Genomic DNA, 22,843 nt, shown 5'->3' with positions numbered 1-22,843 from the left:
TGCATTAGGTGACATACTGGGATACTATTTTGTTGATCAGAAATTTCAAGGATAGGTCCTTTCCAAGCCCTGTTTAGGCAAGAGGCCACTGCTAATCTACTGAGTCTGCACATGAAAGCATGAAGATATATTTACATATTTATTTAGTAGGTAACATTTTACATCTTAAAATCACATTCTATGTTATTTAAAGGGTTTCATCTGGACTATAACAAGTCCAGTATTAAGTATTAGTAACAGGTGTATCCAAATATTTGGTCAAAAGCACATGATCATAGAAAATACAATCTAAGGATTAGCTGAAGGGCTTTACCTGTTTTAGAGGACAGTGGGAAATTCACGCTTTTTAGCACTTACCCTCAGTAAATTGCAGGGGGGCAGAAAAGATCTCAATAATAAGGAATCTGTGCTTCCTTTAACAGAGTTATCTTTTAGGGTAGGATAAATAGCTCTATAATCACATCAAACCTGGAAAAAGTTTAAGTTTATTAAAAGATTTATATTAGTGTTTGTCCCACTTTTTTTTTCCATTTTACACAGTTGCCTATAAATGCTGGGGCCTGAAGTCCACGATTCAGATTGTCCAGTATGTCTCTGTAAAATATCTTGCACATCGTTGCATCATAACTCCACCAGGCAGTTACAGATAGGTATCCGTAGTGCAAATCCTCCTTAGTCATCGTCCGTATCAAAGGGTCAGACACCCAGCAAGAAAGCTGTGGGGTCCCCGTACCCAACAAAGCAGGGTGCCGCCCAAAAGCCCACAGGCTGTGCTCTGCAGGCACTGCTGAGTTCCGGGCTGGGTGCCGGGAGCGCCGCCAAGGTGAAGCCTCCGGAGGCAGCCCCTTGCCGGAACAGAGGAAGTGGCTGGGCCATGTACGTGAGAGGCAAGGGTACGATGCTGCTCTGAGGTCCATAAGGGGGGCTGCAGAAAGACTCCGTCCTCAGCTCCTGCAACTGCCGCTTGAGTTTCATCCGGCGGTTCTGAAACCAGGTCTTGATCTAGGGGAAAGGGGAGGCAAGGAGAAGAGCTGAGGTTACAGCGGCGCCCAGCTCACGCCGCGGCCAACGCCCAAGCAACGGCAACTCACGGTGCTGCCCGAGGCCGCCGCTCACCTGCACCTCCGAGAGCCGCATCCTGCGGGCCAGCTTGCGGCGCTCGGCCGCCCCCAGGTACTGCTGCCTCTGGAAGGAGCTCTCCAGGGTGCTGACCTGCTCGGCGCTGAAGGCAGTGCGCAGCCGCCGGCCGACCTTGCCACCGCCCTCCTCGGAGCCCGAGCGCTCTGGACTTCCCTCCGGCGGGGACTGCTCTGCTCCACACGGCCGCTCGCCTGCTCCTGGGGACAGGCGAAAGGGAGAGAAAAGGGTCAGCCAGGCCTGGGAACCTCTCGGGTGCCACCCGCCTCCTTCGCTTCAGGGCAACAGTCGTGCCTCATCGGGAGACCCGGAGTGTGGAGGGTACCAGGCCCGTCCGTCCTTCTCCTCCCATTGCAAGAGCACCAGGATATCGCCGAGGCCGCGGTTACCTGCAGCAAAGGGCGTCGCCAAACGCTCCCGGCTACTGCCGCCTCTCCCGTGCCGCGGCCCGGCGGGCTGCTCCTTGCTCCCGTCACTCAAGCCGGGGCTGGACGCGGAAGCGGGCCGGTGGCCGGCGGAGGATGGTCGGTGAGGGGAGCCCGCGGTGGTGCTCTTGGGTGCCTGGCTGCTCTGGGACAACCACTCCACAGAGAAAGGGGCCTTGGTCATCCTGCCTTGTTTCGGAGATGTAGGAGGGTGTCAAGAAGCACAGCTCCTCTTTTATACCGCAAGTCGCGGAGGAAAACGTTGTTTGTGTAAAAACACATCAAAGGGCAAGATAAGTATCACCTAATTGCTATCAGTTCTCCCCCCCCCAACAAAAGATGCCTTTCACACATTGCCATAGCTCGCGGAGGCCCGGCTCCGCCGTGTCTGCTCCTGGAGTTGAGTTGTTCCTCCGCCGTTAGTGATTTACAGCTCTTGTTACATCCTGTCCAGATGCAAATGGCATTTATGGAGCTGAGCAGCCTCAAACGGCGCTGGGGAATGCACCCCCGGGGGAGCACACAGCGAGCTGAACCCAGGACAGACCAGCATCTCCGGATGCTGCTGCTCCCTTCCTCTAGAAGCTGGCTTTTTTATTCCTTTTAAAGCAGAAGATCCACTGTGTAAACGGATCTTCTCAAGCGTGCTCCTGTCTGGGCTGAGCACTGTGTTCCTCACTCATTTCGTTCTCTGGGGTATCAGGTCGTAAGCACCAGGCAGAGGCCAAGGGATTTGGAGGAGAAGGCTGTGAAACAGAAAAAAGTAAAGGTCAAGGCTATTGGGTTGTACAAATCGACTGGCTTCTGGCTGCTTAAATAAAGTATGTTCTCTGGACTAACGTATCGGGGAAAAAAAAAAAAAAAAAAAAGACAACTTTCTGCCTTAGAATTAACATTCTACTGACATTACCGAATTCACATCATATCTTCCTTCCCCGATCTCTTTCAGCTGTGCAGGTCACACAGGTTTCTCCGCTATTTCACTCTCCCCGTCTTTCCTCTCATTGCCTTATGCATGTCTTTAGTGTTCCCATTCTTCTTTGGGTTTTGTGTGCACCTGGAACACTTGGCTGCTGCAGTAATGTCAAAATGACAAAAGGTTCCTGGTGCTTTATGGACAGTTTTTCACTGCAGAATAACCATGAATTGCCTCCCCTTTCCATCCTCCCATTCTGTGCAAGATCAGAGTGGAGCCACTGCACCATTGATAACTCCTATCACACCCCTGCTTGGTATCAGTCTGCCCCCAGAAATCACGACTGCATGTTTGATTTGTCTGTCCTTGTTCCTGCCTTCTGCTTTACAACTGACCTCTACCACCTGCAAAGTGCTCTACTGTCCCTTTACCCTGTGACTTGCTTGGTTATTCTGCCATTCATGCTGGATTTCTCAGTATTTGCTCTCTCTGCATTGTCAATTATTATGACCATGCTTCTATCTATTTCTTAGACTGTCAGCAAGGTAGAGGCTTGAAGATTGAAGCCCTTCTACTTATTTTCTATCTAAATCTTTCAATGTATTTCTATCTAAATCTTTCAATATATTTTTTCATTATATTAACCCAGTATAAAGGTTTTATTAAAACCCTCGTCTATCTTTTCCTAAAACCAACAGTTCAACTTACTGTCTGCTCAAAGTATGATATCCATACACCCATCCATGAATCCATTCACTACATTTAAGAGTGCGATATCTAATTTCTTGAAACCTCATCCACTTATCCTTCCCAAGCATTTTCAGATTAGCAATGGGAAGTTTGGAAAGTTTATTTAATCAAACTGTATAAGATTGTTTTTAAATTTTCTCTATTTTATAAATACCCCCCAATATACCAAGCAGAGGTTCTTAACTATTCTTTTCATTAGGTAAATGTAAAGACTACCCCCATCAAAACCCTGAGGAAATACTTTAAAATACCAGAAGTTCTGAGTGTTAGCCAGTTCTGGTGGCACCATATTTCACAGAGCAGACCAAGCAAGCAGGAGATAGATGAAGACATAAAGGAATCTGCACTGTTAACTGAATTGCTAAATGATAAGTCCCCGGGGTCTCCTGCATTTAACATGTGGCCTAACAGCAGCCTCGCTAGTCAGAAGTGGGAATACCAGTGCTGTTGCCTGCCTGCAGAATCCTGCAGTCAGGCAAAATGCCATTCTTAAGGACTAAATGTCATGAACATCAGAAAAAGGAAGTGTAACAAACTTCTTTCACAATTTATACACTCTGATTACTTTAACAGCATTCTGCATCACAGATGGGGTAAGATCCCAAGGATATAAATACAACACCTGTACCCAGAATTATTTTCATTTTTAGTCCATACATATTTATGTATCTAAACAATATATGATACTTACATATAACATATATTCATATATATCCATATGCAGTTTTTTAAAAAAGATATAAAAGTCTATCTAATGATATCCAGCTTTATGTCAACAAATAAAAAGCACTTGACAAGCTGTTGGATAGGACAAAAAGAATATATGACGTATGATGGTGCTTTAAAAAATAGAAAATCTTGGGCTTTAGCATCCACTGATACATCTGCCACATGGTTTCTTTACAGATTTTAGACATTTTGCCATCTGAACTGCAAATTACATCTTTATCCACTGCTGGTTTATTAATTGCATTGCATCAAGGCAAATGTCACAGCTGAAAGATGGTGTCAAGTGTTGAGCTCTCAGAGATGCAAATTGATCATATTGTGACAAGGTTAACCCAAATCTCATTTCCATTATATATAAAATGTGTAAGTATCCTGGAAGGTGGCAGATGACTTCTGCATGTAATGACTGCTATGATATTTAACAGCTGTTCCTTTAATTTTATCAACAATTCTTAAGCTGCCTCCTTTCTATCTATTATTCACTGTTTGTTTGAAGATTTCCTGCTAAACTATGATTCATAAATACCATGTTAAAAATCAAGTGATATTGTCAATGGGATGAAAACCTGCTCATGCTAAAGTCCTCAGGAGTCTGTCAGATAGGACCTGTCATTCTGCTGCTACAAGGAGGAGGAAACAAAAGAGCTCAGGCATATCACCATGACTGCCACTGGCAGAAGTCTGAAGATCCATTTTCTGAAGAAAATGACAATACTTTATGCAGATGTTTGTACAATACACAGTTGCCCTCTCTGGGGAGTCAGCACCTTCCCTGTGAAAATAAGGACCATCAGCTTCCTGAAGACCAAAGGAGACGGGATCATAATGCCAAGTGCCAGGCCAGGCCATTCTGTGGGAGATGGTATAGAAGGGAACATTTTAGCATTCAGGAGAATTAAAATGAGTTGAGATTTGACACTTGACAAATCTTGTGAGCAGCAGCTGCATTCAAAGAGGCCAAGAAGTGGCTTTACAGATGTTTGGCTGGGACAGGTAGGGTGGGATCAAGATAAGGGTGCTTATATGCAAAAGACGTCAGCAGAAATGCACACAACAGTGGTCTCAGGCTGAGGAGGTTCTGCAGAACTAGCTAGTCCTGTTTGGATGCCCTCTAGGCAGTAGAAATTTTGGGATAACAGTCCAGCCTTTGAGAATTAATTGCTGCTCCACATCTTCCAGCCCAAAGGCCAGCTCTACCCTGGTAAGCCAGTACACAGCCCTAGAGAGGGGCAGGATTGTGCTCTGAAATATCCCCTTTCTGTTGAAGTTTTGAAGGAACTGAAGAGAAAGTAGCAGAGGGCTGCCAAGTACCTCGTGTTCCCCACAGGTACTGGAGAAAAATGCCACCACTTGGCCTTGCTGCAGTGGGTGTCTACAAGACCAAAGGAGGGGACCATCATTTGTCACAGCAAGTGACCCTTTCTTGCAAAAGTTGAGGGCGCTGTGAGACTAGAGTGAATGTATGGTCCTTGGGAACACATAGGTTCTGATACAATCCAAAGAGTGAAAAAGGCAGTTTATGACACGCAAGAGGATGCACATTTATCTGTGGACATGTAGATTTCCTGTGAAGGTCTGCCCAGAGACACAAAGGCTGCTACACAGTTCTATAGTCTTTGCCCTAGTATGTTTATCCAACCATTGTAATTGGTGAGAAATCACTCTTTAAGACTTAAAAGCATTAGAAATGGCCTCTAACCAATCTCTTTATTATCAATTATTATAATCTTTCCTCTTTGACAGAATAAGAACTACTTTTCCACAAGGAATGAAAAGACCATATGTGCAGAAATACCAGGAGGGCCTGGAATAAACAGAATTACAATGCATAGACAAAAATTAAATGTCTCATCATGCTTGGAATTGATCTAAATCAACAGAGCTCCCATGGCTTTTCACTATAAGGCTGTTACCAGCAACTAGGCAGAATAGGTGAAATGTTTTTAAAAGATACATGTTCTGCAGAGATATGGTGTAAATATTAAGAAAGAAAATGTGTCATGTTTTTAACAGTTCTTTACCCAAATTTAAGCTTATTTAAAAAAAAAACCCCAAAACAATATGAATCAGGATCACATTTAAAACATGTGCCACTATTAGTTGAATGGAAGCAGCATGAAAAGGGGCTTAAGAAATTATTTTATTTTCTGAAGATAGGGATTAATTGTTAGGTGCTCAAATATGCTTTAGGATCTTGGTTGGGTTAGATATATGAATTATCTAAGGATATGAGATGTACCTATAGAGAATAATAGGCATATGGAAATTCCCATAAATGCCACTAGTTTTAGTAATTTTTGAGATCACTTGGACTAACAGTCTAATGGATACTCCAAAATGTCACACTTTCATGCCCTGAAATCCTTTCAAAACCTACTCCACATTTTAGATCAATGCTTTTTTCTTTGTCAGTCTTTGCTGAAGGGTAAATATTTCATGATGGTTACTTTGAAAGTTACATTTGACAACCTAGTAAATATAAAACCAAGAATGCATTAAATCAGAAATGCTCCATTATTTTTACTTTTTGTTTCCCACAAACATATTCTAAAGAAATTTATCTATGACTGAAGCATTTATAATTCTTGAAAGTAACTTTTCATTTTCAACTATCATAGAATGAATTCCCCCCCCCTTCCCCCTGCTTGTAGAGTTAGAATTTGAGCATGATGAGCCAGGAAGAGAATGAGCTATCACAGCTGGCAGCCCTGGCTCATCTATCACCCTCAGTGCCCATCCTAGCCTATGCTTTGAAATGCATCAGTCCCAGCAGTGAAAACATTTTACAGAATCTTCCTTCCCTTGACTTATTCCTAATATAAATCACATCTTTGTACTGCTCCAAACCCAGTCTGTTTAAATGAAATTGAAATAAATTTTACTTTTTTTTTTTGTTTTTCAGTTCAAGGCTCTTCTCCATTTCATGTTTCTAGTCATTCCTTTGTCTTCTGTATTCCTCACTACACAGAGTTTCTTCCTATTTCCTTTATTCCAGTCACTTCTACTAAGTATCCTGCAAATGTTACTTTGACAGAATGCAGAACTGTAGCAGCAGACCGCAAATGACACTGCCCATCTACCTTCATTGCATCCCAAAACAGGGAGCACAGACATGTCGCAGCGTTCCATCTCAGTATACTGATAAAGGAAAAGCTGGGCTATCGTAGGTGAGGACAGGAATGTAGTTACGTAAGATGCTTGACACTGCCCCTGTAATGTGTAATCCAATGTCTGTGTTTCCTCCCCAAGTAATGCAGCATACTCCTTTTGACAGGTTTTACACAAACAAATGCATTACACATCAACAGAAGGTACTCAAGATTTAAAATTATAAAGTTTTGTGTGCACGCACTTCTCTAAAATAGTAAAGGAAGCAGCTGAATGTAAACACATGTTGGCTTTAAAAATTGGAATAATAAAAAAAAACCCTGCTATTTCATGTTAGCCTGTTTCTAACAGGCAAATTTTAGGCAGACATCTGGAAGGCAGATCGTTTTTTCGCGGTACCTTTGCTCACAGGGAGGCATGTACATCTAAAAGTCTGCAAGGGTTTCTTGTGCCATCTTCTGGTTATATGAAGACTTCACACCCAATAAACTGCTAGGCAAAGGAAGGGAAAAAGTCGCAGACGTTTAGCTGAGGCAGTGACTGAATCATTTAGTTTGGAAAAACCCTTCAGAACATCGAGTGCAACCGTTAACCTAGCATTGCCAAGTCCGCCACTAAACCATGCCCCTAAATGCCACATCTACACGTCTTTTAACTACCTCCAGGGATGGTGAAGTCAGTTCTTAGCAGCTAAAAGAACTGGTAAACATTGCTTTCCACCTTCTCCCAACAGATAGATGTGCATGGAGAGCTTTTACCCCTCTGCACATTTTAGAACCAAGTAACTTTCTCACTGCAATAGCATATGTATATCATGGAAATTCAGTATCCCTCTGTAACCTCTCTTAACGTAAGTTCTAGTAATGGACACCCTGGCAACACCTATGTTTGCTGTCTCGGTGCAAAACTGTAAATTAAACCCTTGAAAATTAAATTTAAACCTTCATCATGATTATTGTGAGTTCTAGTCCTGTGTGTTGTGTAAGTGTGCTCTCCATCCTACCCAATACTGCATTAGTAAAATCACAGACACAATTGGATCCAGGCCCCGCCTGTCATAATACAGTGTAGGGCATGAGAAGACCTTATTAAAGGTAAGCCAGGATAGTCTGCCTCCCTCATCAGAGCATGTTGAGTTCCAAACACATCTTATGTTCTTGTTCTGGTAAGACAAGATAGGTCACTCACCCCTGCCCCCACCATCTGCATTGCCAAGGTGAAAGCTGGCTGTGGATCTCAGAATTTAGACAGCAGCACCTGTATTACATCAGTTCACCAACAAGCAAAACAGGACATTGCATATGTATGGTATGTTAATCAGCGCAGGTTTTATTACTCACCTTTGTGGTGCTTTCCCTTGAGCTTCACTTCTGAGCAGCGCTCCACTGCATTCAGTCCCATTTGATTAGTACTGGTGTCCCAGGAATCCCACCATGGTAATGCCATGCTTCTGGTTAAAGCCAAGGCTCTCGCCAAGTGTTGTGCCTCATCCCTGAGGGATCCACACCTGCTTTTTGCTTGTAATATCCGTAATACACGGATAGTCCTACCCCTCTGTCCTGGGTTCAGCAGTAGCAGTCATTTTTCTCCTTCTTGGTAGCTGGTGCAGTGCAGTGTTTTGACTTTCGGCCTGGGAACAGAGCTGATAACATGGATGTTTTGGTTTGGCCAAGGACTTTGTGAGCCTCATGCTCTGCCAGGGAGGAGGGGAAGCTGGGAGGAAGCAGAGACAGGACACCTGACCCAAGCTAGCCAAAGAGGTATTCCATACCACAGCACGTCATGCCCAGGATGTAACTGGGAGTTACCCAGAAGGGCTGAACTGTGGGGTTGGAGGAGGTATCGGTCAGAGCTTGGTCGGGCTGGGGGGGTGAGTTATCAGTCGGCTGGTGGTGAGACGTTGTATTCTCTTCCCTTGTTATTTCCTTTATCATTATTATTACTGGTGGTAGCAGCAGTGATTTGTGTTATACCTTAGTTACTAAACTGTTCTTATCTCAACCTGTTGGAGTTGCATTCTTTTCGATTCTCCTCTCTGTCCCTCCGGGAGTAGCGGGAGGGCAAGAAGGGGGGGGAGTGAGCGAACAAGCTGTCTGACTGGGTTTAAACCACGACACCCTCCTATCTCCCACTCAATTTATCTTCACAATTTAATGGACACTGGTAATTACCCTTTGAAATGAGATACTAACAAGTTGTGTATCCACCTTACAGTACCATCATCTGGATCCTAGCTACTTAATAAATAATCAGGTCAGGTGGATCTGTTGTCAATGGGTTTATTGACTTTAACACATAACATACTGTATTGTTTTAATATATTGGAAGAGTTACTCTGACAAAGGAGACCATTGTGCTACTTAGAAATTATGGAGAAATGCATGTTGGCCTTTGAAATTAGTCTCTATGCTTGAAGATTTTTAGACTTTTTTTCAGTAACTCTTCTGGTATCAAAGTTCATCTGGCTGATTCACCAAGTCATTCTTTTACCTTGCCTTTCCACTCATTCCTGTGCTCCTGCACACTTTTAATAAGAAATATTATTTTCTGGTTCTCTGGGAACTCACTCATACTTAATCAAAAATACAATCATTCCAAGATTGAGTTTTGCGCCATATTATTATAGAATAGATTTAATCAGAATTTAATGTTCTAATACATCTAATTAGCTTGATAGTTCCCTTTCTGACCTGTATTCCTGTTTCCTGGTTAACTTTGATTGTGACACACACTGCTTAGAGAATAGGCAGTGAAATACAAAGCACTTCAGGCTTTTGCACCATCTGACATTTATTCACCTATCCTAATAAGCAGAGAACTTTTATTGTATAATAGAAAATTATTTAAGAATCCATTTTTATTGTTTTGCTTTTCCCTTGCTGTACAGTTTTGTTCCTAACCTGCTGTGCTGTTCTTTAATATTTATTCTTGCCAATGCAGCCTTATTGCTCCTACTTATTTTCAGTATTCTTTTTTGGTATTTTTCAGGTCAGTGATGGGCCCCTAATGCAGCCAGCACTGCTGCCAGGCTTTTCTCCCATTTGCTTTAGAATAGACTGTTGTTATACTTAAAATATGCCTGTTTTAGAAGCCTCTTTTAGAAACCCTCAGCCCTCCTGAATTTCTTTTTGCCTTAGAATTCATTCCCCAGGACCTCATGTACCAATTTCTTGATTTTACTGATGTTTGGTTTTTTGAAGCCCACTGTTGCTCATCTGCTTCTTTTGTCCCTTTCTCTCCTTTGTATCATGAACTCTGTTGTCTCATGGTAATGCTCATCTTTATTGATTTTCAACTTTCCATTATTAGATTTTCAACTAGTTTCTCTATTAATCCCAGTACAACTGAAGTCTCCACACTCTTTTTGGTCAATGATTAGTTATAGACTACATATTATGGCACCTCCCCCTCATAATTTAAACACAAAAAAAACTATGTAGGCCTGCCCTCTGATTCTTAACTATATACATTTTTGACTTACATTTTAGTACTAATTCCCCTTGACATTCCTTCTTTCCATGTTTGTTCCCTCCAATTCCTTGCAACATTTTGTGTACTACAGGTCTAGCTTTTTCCCATTATTATTTTTCAAAACCTCCTCCACTAGTTTGTTTGCAGAAAAAGTATTAAGTATCTGTTTCTTAAGTGAATAATTTACTACTGTTACTGTTTATGAGCTTTATGAGATATGATCACAAATAAGCATCTACTTGCAGAGGTTTTAATTCCAAGTCTGATGCTCAGGCTCACCACCAATGCCCAGTTAAGCTTTCCAAATTATGTCTCTCAGATAATGGCAACTCTAATTCTCTAGCCTTCTGAGCTCTAAATTTCGTGATGAAAATTGAGTTCTACCAGTTTTAAACACAGTATTTATTTTAGTGTCTAAACTGAGTATTCAATCTATATAATGCCAACATGCAAATGAGATCAACTTTAGTATTACAGTGAAGAACTAAATAACCTTACAGCTAAGACTCAGCACGCATTTACAAGATAGTAATTAAACTGTTTCCTCTTAGGCAAGTTACAAAAGCATCACTTACGTTAGACCAAAAATGAATAAACAGAATGATGCAAAGACCAGATCCTAGACTAGATTACTGCAGTGGCCTGATATAACATGGCAACTGCAAATTCTACTTACACGTGAGACACTGAAATATCACTGAACAGGTAGCACACTAAAATAATGCCAGGCTAAGGCTGTCCTCCCATACTTCCAGGTTGTTCACAGACAACCTTCACATAATAGCTAAAAGTCATCTTCAAACATTGCAACAGAAGACAGTAAAGAGCTCCTCTCCACAAAGGGAGAGAAGATAATTTTGAAAGTCAAAGTTTCTAGCTTATAGGGGTTATTGTTACTCATTGATAAGATTAAAACCAGCCACATAAAGAGGTCTTTCAAACATTTTGCTGCAGGATTTTTTAAATAGAGACTGGTAAGTGGAATTGCTCATTCTCACAAGTATTTTAGAGAATTATACACAAATCACATAAAAAACCCTAATGGAATATTCCACTGCAAATAAGTAATTTATTGGTACTTGAATAATTACAGGATCTCCTGAAAAAAAAACCTTATATAATGCAAATTGTAATGGGGGCAGTTAAAAGGACTACATGGAAATGTCTTACATTTATGATAACTAGATGATGACAAAAAATATTTACAGGTAAATAATACCTGTTAGTCAGGCAAATCCCAAAGATGACCACTCAATTAAACTTGATTTATGGGGCTTGAGTTTTCAAATACTGCTCAAAACTGCATTTCAAATGCTTTGATACCCCTTGTAAAGCTCAAAATGCATTTTAAAAGATTCATAAAGCATGTTTTGAGAAAGAGTTTCTGGAAGAAAAAAAAAAAAAAAGAAAAACTCTAACCAGAATAGATGTGTATTCTAAATAAGGATATGCTTTGGATTGTATTTAAGCAAGAATAAGGAGAAAAATAATTTGTCTGCACTCTTTCTCTCATTGCAGTATCAAGGATTGAAACAACCAACCACATGTTTAACACTGAAAAATTGTTAGCTTCCCTTCTTTCAAACTGTAGTTTTGTTATGTAGAAACAGATTTCCTAAAATTTTAATCCTTTGCAAATCACATACAGTACTCATGGGAATCTCAGAAATCCAATGCATAAAGGAAAAATGTAGAAAACCCTGAAAATAAAGTTTAGAAGTGGCTGAAAAACTTCCAAGGAAAAAAATTTTTCAGACTCATGAATCAGTGTTGGTTTATGAAATATTTTTCCGGTTTCTTGTTTTGGGTTTCTATGGGATAGTTCATAGGATCCAATTGAATTCACCCTTGTTTCCTGACAGGCTTCAGGAGGAGGTGTTGGAAATGGAAACCTGCTTTCAGATGCAGATAGTATAACTAGGACACAGTTCCCAGGTGTCTAGCAGGAGGCCTCAAAACCTCAGGGATCCTGGGGACAGACACCTGCAAAGGGACACAGAAAGAGCACCAATGCACGGAGCACCTGGAAAGGCTCCCAAGGAGCAGATGTCATTTCAGAAACTCCATGGGTCACTGTTGGAAAAATAAACAACATAAAAACAAGATGAGGGAACTGTGGAAAAAATGAACTAGGACAGCTGGTGGCAATTCTGACTGAAAGAACAAACTAATTTTTTCCCTCTCGAACATTCTAATTTGGTATTGGAATGGAAACATAAGGCCAGACTGCGAAGTCCATCATTTATACAATACAACTACTGATGCCAATAATGTTTTGCCAAGATACTACTGAACTTGTTTCTTTGAAATATTTTGTCCTGTGTTTCCTTTTAAGAAGACATTCCCCACAAAGAAAACTTTAGCCCAACCCTTCCTTCTTCTTAGCAATAAATAAGCAGTACATTTATATGCTAGATGTAACTAGTTTATTCTGAAATCTGCATCATATAAGATGTGCATATATCAGTGTTCATGGAAAAAGCAAACCAGTTTCCTTGTATAAAAGTGATTTTGAGTTTTTTTTCAATAGCTATTTTACATTTTCTTTTATTGTTGGTGTTGTGGTGTCTAAATGCCAAATCTTAAATATCTAATTGATGAAAATACCCCAAAGTAGTACTGTAACTCACTACTATGCATTTAGAGAAAAATAAGGTGATACACTGAAGCATTATACAGAAGATATGAGATGATTTTTAAGTTCTTGTATAGCACCAGTTATTGTTATAGAATAAACATAATATTGTCTAGGTGTAGTAGTTGCTTACAATCCTGAGAAAAACTGTAAGAAATACATGAGACAGCTATTATGCATGCAAAATATAAATGCTGAGTAAATCCATAAAAGCAATTTCAACAGTTTGACTGGCAACTGTGTAAAATTAATTTATTAAAATAATATGATTGGCAAGTTTTGTGGAGTTCTTTACATTAGTAAAGCTTATGCTACTTAAGATTTTACTATCTTTCAAAGGCAAGGCGTGGCTTCAATTGAATGGTAATTTTTAATGGAGAAAACCCCAATAAATACTAATAAAAACAGTTCTTTAAAAATAAATGCATATAGATCAAATACGTGAAATGTGTGTCTGAAGGTAAGGTTATCATTAACATTCTCAAATCACTGTATTGCATAAAGACAGAAGGCCAAGATTAAATGTTTTTACATTTGGCAATATTTAAAGAAATAGCAACACATTTTGTTTCCTTAAGGGTAAGTCAGAATACTACAATTAACGACATGCTAAACCTACACATGGCAAATAATAAAATAAATCATCCTAAGAGTAGAACACATGCAAGAAAACATGGTTGAGGACTGAGTTCTCTAGTGTTTAAACCAAGAAGAACACAAACGTTAGTATTACTATATTAGTATGAAAAAGTAACTGAATATTTACGGAAAATATGGACATACCTTATTTTTACTGAGAAATATGAGGAGTGGCCTGTGATGTATATATTGCTGTTACTGACAAGAGAAAAGGAGAGGCTTTCCTCTTAAGCACTGAAGAAGCTACAATTTACATGTGCACATGCATTTCTGTCAAATAGAGTAATACAACTTGTAATATACTAGGTCTGTGCACATTCTCATTGCTTACATCATTATCCTTCTCCATCACCAAAATGTGTCAAGACAGTTCACATCTGCTCTTCACATATTTCAAAACATTTTCTTACTTTTTTTTTTTTTTTTTAAGACTAGTTTAGCAAATAGCTGTGAGGAGAGAGCTTCTTTTAGCTGCTCTTGCCCTTCCCCACTTCTTGTCCAATATTATCATTGTGTCTCCGGTAGATATACTTGCATTTGTAACTAATTTGTAGCCTTAATAATTTGGCTTTGCATAAACCTGGGTAGCTCAACAAACTTCCTAGCAACAGCATCACAATTCATTGCCATTTAGAAGGTCTTGTAAGTATAAGCTCTACAAACAGGTTATCACTGAAGTTTTACAAGTTGCATATCCAAATTTCACACAGTTATCTTCTACTTAATGCTGTTGGAGCACTGCAGTCTACAAAAGAAACCTCAGGAGCAAAAGCCATAATCAAATCTGCACACATACATACATACACAAATTGATTCTTGTGCCCAATACAGGAAAAAAAAAAAGCAATTTCACACTTACTGTTTTGACAAGGCCATGAGCAAAGCAATAAATTCATAATATTTAGATTCAGACCTTATTTTCACTTGGAAAAAGGTTAGTTTGATGACATTAAAAACCAAAACAAAATAAATAAAAAAAATGTTGCAGCATGGCATTCCTCTCCTTCCTCAGTATGCTTGAAGAAAAAGATGGCAAATTCTTTAACTGAATTATAGTTTTCAAAATACACAACATAAAAGCAAGACACACCAACAGTGAAAGGATCGCAGATGATCTGTGTCCCTGAATTATATGACCACTGTGACAGGATACAAGTGTACTATGTTTATATAAAAATATTCTCAACATTTAATGAACTATACTCTGAACTCTCCTAAGCCAACTTTGCAACAGAAGCTATAATTTTAATGTATATCAACAGTATTGTTTAGATATTTGTTTTGGGGTTAATTATTTTTTTAATGCTAAACAACAGTGAGAATTAGTCATCCTTTTCTTCTACACTCTTTGTACTTTTATCTTTACCTCTATTCTTTTGATCTTTCATCCAGTTGCTAGGGATTCAAATTTCATTAGTCAGCATTTTATAATTCCATGTTAAAAATATAATTATGTCAACTTGAGATAGTATTTTAAGTCACTTCCCTTAAGTATCTGCTTAGGAATCGGTCCAGGAGATGAAGTCAACTGAATCTAGTCTTACAATCCACACTTTGAATACAACAGATGAAATGTAAATAATTACTGAAATGTTGCCTTCATTCTGCGCAGTGTGTCCTGAATTTTTCGAGAATGTTTTTCTGCTGGTATCTGATGGAAGTTGGCACAGTTGTCAGCTGCCAAGGCAGAAACATCTGCGTCTTTAAAGCGAGTTATTCTTTGTCTGAGGTAAGATTGCAGCTTGAAATCTGGTGTATATGTGTAAGGATTCTCTTGAAATGCATGAACTTGGCTCACAACTTTTGCAATATTTCTTGAAAGAGAATATAGTAAAAAAAAAAAATTAGTTTCTTATGCTGACAATAAAACCAAAACCAAACTCCCCAAAAACAAACTTTGAAAGAAATTCAAAGGCATCGAGCATTCTCTTCTACAGTGTATATCCCTTTGACTGAAACCATTTAAACTGCTGTGAAATGTTGCATTAGCTTTCATTATCCCTTTAGACAACAGTCTATTTTAAAAAGTCAGGTGACATACACATATAATTAAAATTATTACTTAAGTTTAGTCCACTTGTGAGCTCCATTTGTCATTGTGAATCCCCCAGTTTCAAGTTGTTGGACATGCATAGCCAAAACATGGGCTGATGGAATTGTTGGAAGTGTTTTGAATCTTTCTCCTTCCATCAAGCACAAGCTGTCACTTTTTAAAAACACCTAGTTTAAAAACACACACAGATCAATCTCACATTAAGTATTGGGGCAGGTTTTAACAGAAGTTCACCACTTCATGTGTTTAGCGCTACAGATTTGTTTGTCATGAATATTAACTTCTGGCATTGAAGACTACACTATGAATTAACCTGGTGGCAAACATTTTAAAGCACAGAAAGTAAGTAATCAAAAGATACTTCATACATAATTATAATTGTTCTAAATCATAACCAAAATAATATTTTAGAACTTCACTCTGATTCAAAATTGCACAGATCAGTGAGAAAATGCCTCTGATAAAACAAACATTTAAGATTTTTCAAAACAGATTACAGCCACAAAATTTCTGCAGACATTGTCAGAAAAAGTGTATTTAATGATCTAGCTTGCTTTGAAATGCCTTTATTTTTAGTCACACAGGATATGTTCTTGAGAAATACTGAGAGGAAAATTCATGTAAACCTCTTGGATTAAGAGTCAGAAGTCTTAAATTAACTCCTTTATAATACAAAATAATAATTATGGCTTTCATGCTGCAGATGCACCCACTTAAGCAGAATTTGCATCTTCTGCAACCCCAAAGAAGTGTTTTTATATTAAAGACATCATACTATACCTCAACAGCCTTGAGTTCCTCCATTATTTCAGCTACTTTTGCAGGTAAAATTTTCCAGGCCTTACAAGAAAACAAAATACATTTTTGTTTTTCACATTAACATCTATATTGGAAAAAGATTATGTTAAGCAGAATAGTTGCAGAACAGAGCCCCAAACTTACTGGTAACTGTCGTACAATAAGATTTTCCAAGCCTGCTAGGATTTGCATCGCAGTAGCAAAATTTCTTTGTTCATAGCAGTGTTTTGCTATAAGAAGAAATTTTGACAACAAGCTCACCTGCAGCTGAAAAAAAAAGTAAGATATACTCTCTCTCTATAAAATATATACTAAATATATATAGTAAATCTACATAAATCTACATAATAAAATTAAATGAGAAGGAAAAAAAAGGAGATGCATTTTCTGTTTGAATTTGTTACCAAAATTGTTGATTGTGATAACATTTCCCTCCAACACAAAAATTCCCATTTTCTGTCACCAAGTTGTTCTTGTCTGACATCTATTCTCCTCAGGCAACCCATTTCTTAAATTTTAATAAGTTTTGAGATCTACTATAAAACATCCAAGACCCTCCTTGCAAACTGGATTTTTAACTGCCCCCTTACAGGTGCACTTCAGAATATTTATGGCAGCTTTGCTATATAGCAACTCCTATACAATAACAATAACTATTTCATAATTAATAATACAATAAAACAATGACAAACCTTAGATGTGTGACATGTTACAATTTCAGCAGCAACCCAGGTGCTGACACTGTCTGCATTTCTTAATAATTGTAGAAGGTACTGGTCTTGTATGCACTTTGACAGAAACAGATTACAGACTTTAAAAGAAACTGTCTCAGCAGAAACAGCTCTATGGAGAAAATGGGGAAAAAAAGGCAAAAATAATTGATGCTGACTTTGGATTTTCAAAGAAAATCTTGATTGTGAAGATGCCAGCTTCTAACCATTTAAAATGATTTTGCAGTGTTTGCAGTCTTGAGTTTATGATCTTTTACAAAGTACATAGTGAATTATGTCACTTTTTTCTCTATAATTAGAAGATAATTATATGTAATTTCAAGATAAGGATGTAGTATACATTTCTATACATAAAGACACTTTCACCACTTGTTACTAAATAAACCAAACCATCTAATCTGGTGCAAAATAACAGCCAGAAATCCAAACTCATTAAAAACTGCAGTCACGTAAAAAATTGAGCCTGATACCTAGTGGCACCATACAGTTTGTTTCCCGTGCTTGAATGACCGAATCAGTATAAACCAGCAAATTTAGCCTCTGTCATTTGACAATCTGTAAAAGATGAGCTGCCTTAGATATTCATTCCCTGCTCTTAAAAAAAAGTCTACTACAGATGATAGTGCAATTAACAAGTATTAATTAAAAGCTAGCTGAATCCACTGAATATATAAGAAGCAGACCATAATCAAATATAATTAGGTCCATGTAGCTGGATGAAAACAACAATTACCATTGAGCAAGTAATTTAAATAGGTTGATAACCACTTTAATAACTAGAGGAAAATTCTTATCTATCTGTGAATACTTGATACTTCATCTATCTAACAGTACAAAATGAACATTGCACAGAGAGGCTCTGATGTTTCCATCCACATTCAGAACCCAACTGCACAAAGTCTGAACAACCTGCTCTCACTGAACTTGCTTAAGGCAGGGAATGTTGTACTACATGACCTTGAAAGGTCTCTTCCAACCTCATCTATTCTGTGACACTACAATGGTCACTGAGATTTTATATACATACAAACATGCATGATCACAAAGCCTGTTACAGAAACTATTCTTCTTTTTTTTTTTTTCTGCCAAAAATGGAACCTTTGAAGCAACCCCCCAGGACAAGTCTTCAGAAATATTTTGGCCTGACCCACTTTAAATTTAAAAGAAATCACCTTTCAAATGTGACCTACCACATACGTGCACAGGTACATGCACCTACAAATGTATAAAATCTCCTGAAAGTAAAATATTTATATAAACAGACTATCTAGTCTGTTGAAAAGATATTAAGTATTTCAAATGTTTCCCTCTTCCTGAACATATTAAAGGTATAACACAGTAAGTTATTATGCATCAACAGAATAGAGGGCAGTTAAAATAAGTAACTTACTTTTGGACAGAAACACATTTGTCTTTAACACCAAGTGCTCTTGAATTTAGAAAGTGTACTGGATGACATTTATGAAATACTTCCTAAACAAAAAGAGCAAGATATAGCTGTTGTTAAGATAAAGCAGTTCTTTTAAAATATTCAGGGATAAAAACAACAGACAGTTCTTCTCCTCCTGCCTCCCCTTCCCGTCTCTTCAGCAAATTTATCAGAGGGATCACAGCCTAAATTTTACCGTAGAAAGTTCAGAGAAAAATGGATCGTCTTAATTCAAAGTCTTATGAAGTAATACAAAATAGCTTGAAAGAGGGTTGGGAAATGCTAAGGAAAGAAGGCTGAGTAAAATTAAGAAGATAGACATTATTTGTACTTCCAAGTAAACCTAGACCTCTGTACCTGTTGCAGTAATGTCAGCTGACAACAAAGCTGTTGCACACTGTATTCTATTAAGAGATACGGTCCTACTTCATCTGCTTTAGTGAAGGAGACTGGGAATTCTTCTGTTAAAGTGTTATAGCATGGCTTTGGCAAAACTGATGAACCAGTGTACAGTCGCTCTCTCTGATATTGTGCAATTGGTCCCACACCTTTCAAAAGTTTCCAGTTAAAGTTCTGTAGGGAAGAAAAAAACCAAACTACAACTTCTTTAAAGCAAACATTGTCTCTACTTGATGTAACTTCCTGGAATGTTCTGTTAGAGGAACACGCTTGTGGATGCAAAACTTTTCAGTTCATCTTCAAGGTTAGCCCAGACACTGATTGGTTTATTCAACACTGCTATTTTAAACTAATACTCACAGTCGATGAGTCTGTACAGTAGGTTGCCAGATCAGTATTTAAAACAACCTTCTGTGCATTCAGGCTTAATGCTATAATATGGTTCATACTCTTAAGTTCTATATTTTATATTCTACGTCTTACTATTTCTTGTACTGTTTTTAATTAGCATCAAACATCCTTTAAAAAAAAAAAAATTTGGTTTTCCATTCTTTTCCCTTTTTCTATCTTCCAGTATCATTAAAATACAGTGAGAATAAAACAAGTCCATGTTTCTCTATTCTGCTTGCCCTTTAATGGTTGAATCCCCAGCATACTCCATGGAATTCTGCACCTTTTTCAGAAGGCTGATTCTAAATTCAACTTACACATTACAGGTACATTTGACTTCCACATGTCATTTTGGTCACTCTGTAGAGAAAGGTCTTTTTTTCAGGAAAAGTATTATACAGCATATTCCGGCTTCTGGGGTTATTTTTCACTAGCACACTATATAAATCAGTAAAGGTGGACAAAAGTTTAGACAAGTTTCTGCTACAACGCTTTGAAGTTTCAGCAGAAACCCTCTCACCTCCTGCTGTTGTAAGACTATAGTCTTACAAAGATATATGCCCAATAAGAAGTATTTATCTTTGACAAGGAGGAAAAAGTTTCCTCGGTAAGTCACATGGTAGAATCAAGGATGAAGAGTTCAAGTTCTCTCAAAATTATTACGTGTTCTACATTACTGAAACAGCTGACAGGGCACAATTAAGGCTTAAGATTATTTCTGCAGTTATAGAACAGTTTAGGCCTTAAATACTTCCAACAGAAAATTTAAAATGCAGGTAGATAATTTTTGCTAAATCAGGATCTTGACCATGAGCTGGATCTCTAGTTTTTGTCAGAAAACAACCGATGGAAATGTGTTCCATATACTGCAGTCTGGTGAAAAGACATACCTTTCGGGAAGCGTCTTCTGAGAGTTTTTTACATATGGAATGTAATGTTTTTCTGTCCTTCTCACCTTCCTCTTCACATTTGTCCAGGCTGGAGTTCTGATAAGCACTGCCACTTCTCCTGGCAGAAGCATCCTCAAGCAATGACAACAATCGCTCACCATAGCCATTTAATGGAGCAACCTGTAAATGCAAAACAGGTTAACAGAATATTGAACTAAATTTCCCATAAAATATAAGCAAGACAATACAGTTGAAAAATCCATGTCTGTCCAAAACCAGACATATTCAACATAGCTGTCAAAGACAGCAGTATATTTCTTTTAATTGTAATTAGGACAGTTTTTTGCAATAAGAATCTTACATATACCCTAACTGACTTAAATTGGTTATATATTTTCCCCCCCTTTAAGCCTCTACTGAAATTCTGACTTACCTTGGAAGAAATAAATTCTTTTAAGGTGCATAAAAGATCAGTATTTGTTGCAAAGTCTACACTGTAGCAGTCTTCAATCCAAGCCTGCAGGATGTAGAAACTGCGGTTACATATTTTGGTAAGTGAGGTGGAAGGACCCAGGCTTGCACTGGTGAGAAGAAAAAGGAACTGTTTTAACCAAAACTGATATCCAATCCAAATTTAAAAATAATTGTTCAATAAACCACAAGTTTATTTTCAAAGTGTTAAGGCATTATGTGTTCAAAAAAATCACAAGTATTATTTGGTAATGACTGCACTATCTACTCTTGAGCTTCATGGCTCTAGAATCCATGGCTCTATGGAAACAAAGCTGTAGTTGTACTTAACCCACCACCGAACAACTATTAAAAGTAAGAATTCAGAACTAAAAAAAAAAAAAAAAAAAAAGTAAGCACACTGTCATACATAGCACTTGCTCTAGGGTCAATCTCACTTTACAAGAGAGTCTTACAAAAAAAACCATCAAAATTCAATTTAATTAGGTAGAGCTGTTCAGAAACAGCTATTTGCCATTGGGAGGGGACACAACTGAGGACAACTGTGCTTTAATACAATTTTTCACAGGAAATTACTGTACCTGGACAAAGTGCTGCTGATTCTATCAAGAAGAAACTGCAAAAATTCTTCTTGTGTGCAGAAATAGCGAAATGTGTAGAGAAACTGCTGTACATAGCCTTCTAAAAATGCATTTCTGTGAAGAACAAGAAAAACTTCAGACAAGTAAAACCACATTTCCTTCTTGCATCAGACTACAACAGTAGAAAAAAATTCCTCAAAATATCATGAATTAACAGGGATTTTAAATTCTGAAGCTGTACATAAAAACCCGATTCCTTTTTATTTTGTTTTTACACACCAAATATTGTGATTGCCAACACTGAAAGCATAATTTGTTTAAAAAAAAGTTTCTCTATTTGCAATTTTGTGAATAACCACATCTCCATTATGATAAAAAATTACCTTTTAAGTAGTATGGAAGAACAAGTTTAAATTTTTTCCCCATCATCTCACTTTAAAAGATTTTTATTATAATAACAGCATAAAAAGTAGATACTTTAAGCAAGAAAATATTTCCTGTAGCTCTAATTAGAGTAGGGGTTGTTTTAACAACAGAATATACTCATTACACACATTTAAAATGTGCATTTTTTTTTTTTATACACACACATACTCTCAAGGTCTGAACACAGATTAATTGTCCTGTCTCCCTGACGGTTTACGGCTAACCGTAAAAATTTGGGTTTGATACATGTGGGAGCTCTGACTAAAACAATTTCTTCACTTTGTGCATAACATTAACTCTCAGGAACAGCAACACTCAGGATAAGTAACTGATTCTGAAAAGTCAGGATGACCTGGAAGAAGCAGCTGGGAATAAGTTGCTCCCTCTATAGTGGCACAAGTCTGATGAAGCCTCTCAGGCAGTTTCCATCCTTCATACCGTTGTGTCTCAGGCACCCTAAAACAACACTGCCCTCACCCTAGTTAAAGATTAAAGGACATCTTTGTCCCCATTGAAGCCCTGAAAGAAGCCTGCATCTTGATCAGTCCCAAGGACTGGGGCAATAATCTGTAAAACATTTTCATATCCAGACCCTATTAATAAGAATTATCAATTTTTATGTTTTGAAGAATTGTTATCCTGCTGGCAGTAACATAAAGCCTTGATTCCATGGCAACCATAAGAGCAAAACCTTAAATAAATACAGGATTAAAAAGTTATAAGTTACTAGTTTTTGATTTGTTATCAAATGCTTCAAGTTTTAATTGAATCCAAACTTAACAGTTTGGCCTATTTCTTATCAGGTTGTCTTTTGCCATTTCCATGCCCATTTCTGTAAATAACTGTTCACAGAAATGACATTAAA

General features: G+C 38.1%; 2 protein-coding genes across 4 annotated transcripts in view; both read right to left on the bottom strand.

Annotated features, from left to right (window-relative positions):
- Positions 1-526: 526 nt before the first annotated feature.
- Positions 527-2,072, bottom strand: LOC133272444 (homeobox protein VENTX-like). Its single transcript, XM_061459589.1, has 3 exons — positions 1,527-2,072; positions 1,117-1,331; positions 527-1,002 (listed from the first exon to the last, which is right to left on the bottom strand). The coding sequence occupies exons 1-3, from the start codon at positions 1,744-1,746 to the stop codon at positions 697-699; spliced, it is 741 nt and encodes a 246-aa protein (XP_061315573.1). The 5' UTR covers positions 1,747-2,072; the 3' UTR covers positions 527-696.
- An 11,334-nt stretch (positions 2,073-13,406) lies between these two features.
- Positions 13,407-22,843, bottom strand: part of KNDC1 (kinase non-catalytic C-lobe domain containing 1) — a 69,740-nt gene continuing 60,303 nt past the window's right edge. For 2 of the 3 annotated variants that reach the window (XM_061459068.1, XM_061459066.1), the window contains 10 exons: positions 21,553-21,666; positions 20,934-21,081; positions 20,501-20,680; positions 19,179-19,394; positions 18,783-18,865; positions 17,354-17,504; positions 16,806-16,928; positions 16,644-16,703; positions 15,873-16,030; positions 13,407-15,624 (listed from right to left, as the gene is read on the bottom strand). In XM_061459068.1, the coding sequence (XP_061315052.1) occupies positions 15,393-15,624; positions 15,873-16,030; positions 16,644-16,703; positions 16,806-16,928; positions 17,354-17,504; positions 18,783-18,865; positions 19,179-19,394; positions 20,501-20,680; positions 20,934-21,081; positions 21,553-21,666 (1,465 nt within the window). In that variant the 3' untranslated portion in view covers positions 13,407-15,392. The remainder of the gene's footprint in view (positions 15,625-15,872; positions 16,031-16,643; positions 16,704-16,805; positions 16,929-17,353; positions 17,505-18,782; positions 18,866-19,178; positions 19,395-20,500; positions 20,681-20,933; positions 21,082-21,552; positions 21,667-22,843) is intronic. The other variant, XM_061459067.1, reaches the window with a different exon arrangement.

This window comes from Pezoporus flaviventris, unplaced genomic scaffold (genome assembly GCF_033815535.1).
Source record: "Pezoporus flaviventris isolate CSIRO_AGI_PZ_B2104156 unplaced genomic scaffold, CSIRO_AGI_Pfla_v1 ptg000029l, whole genome shotgun sequence".
In the NCBI taxonomy this organism is placed as follows: domain Eukaryota; kingdom Metazoa; phylum Chordata; class Aves; order Psittaciformes; family Psittacidae; genus Pezoporus; species Pezoporus flaviventris.
The sequence above is the reverse complement of the archived record's forward strand: the minus strand, read 5'-3'. Positions and strand labels throughout refer to the sequence as shown.

Excerpts from the sequence above, each read along its gene's own strand:
- LOC133272444 (XM_061459589.1), bottom strand. The coding sequence starts at position 1,746 with ATGACCAAGGCCCCTTTCTCTGTGGAGTGGTTGTCCCAGAGCAGCCAG. Across the intron at positions 1,332-1,526 it reads GGCGACGCCCTTTGCTGCAG|GCGAGCGGCCGTGTGGAGCA; the intron begins GTAACCGCGGCC and ends CCCCAGGAGCAG. Across the intron at positions 1,003-1,116 it reads TGCGGCTCTCGGAGGTGCAG|ATCAAGACCTGGTTTCAGAA; the intron begins GTGAGCGGCGGC and ends CCTTTCCCCTAG.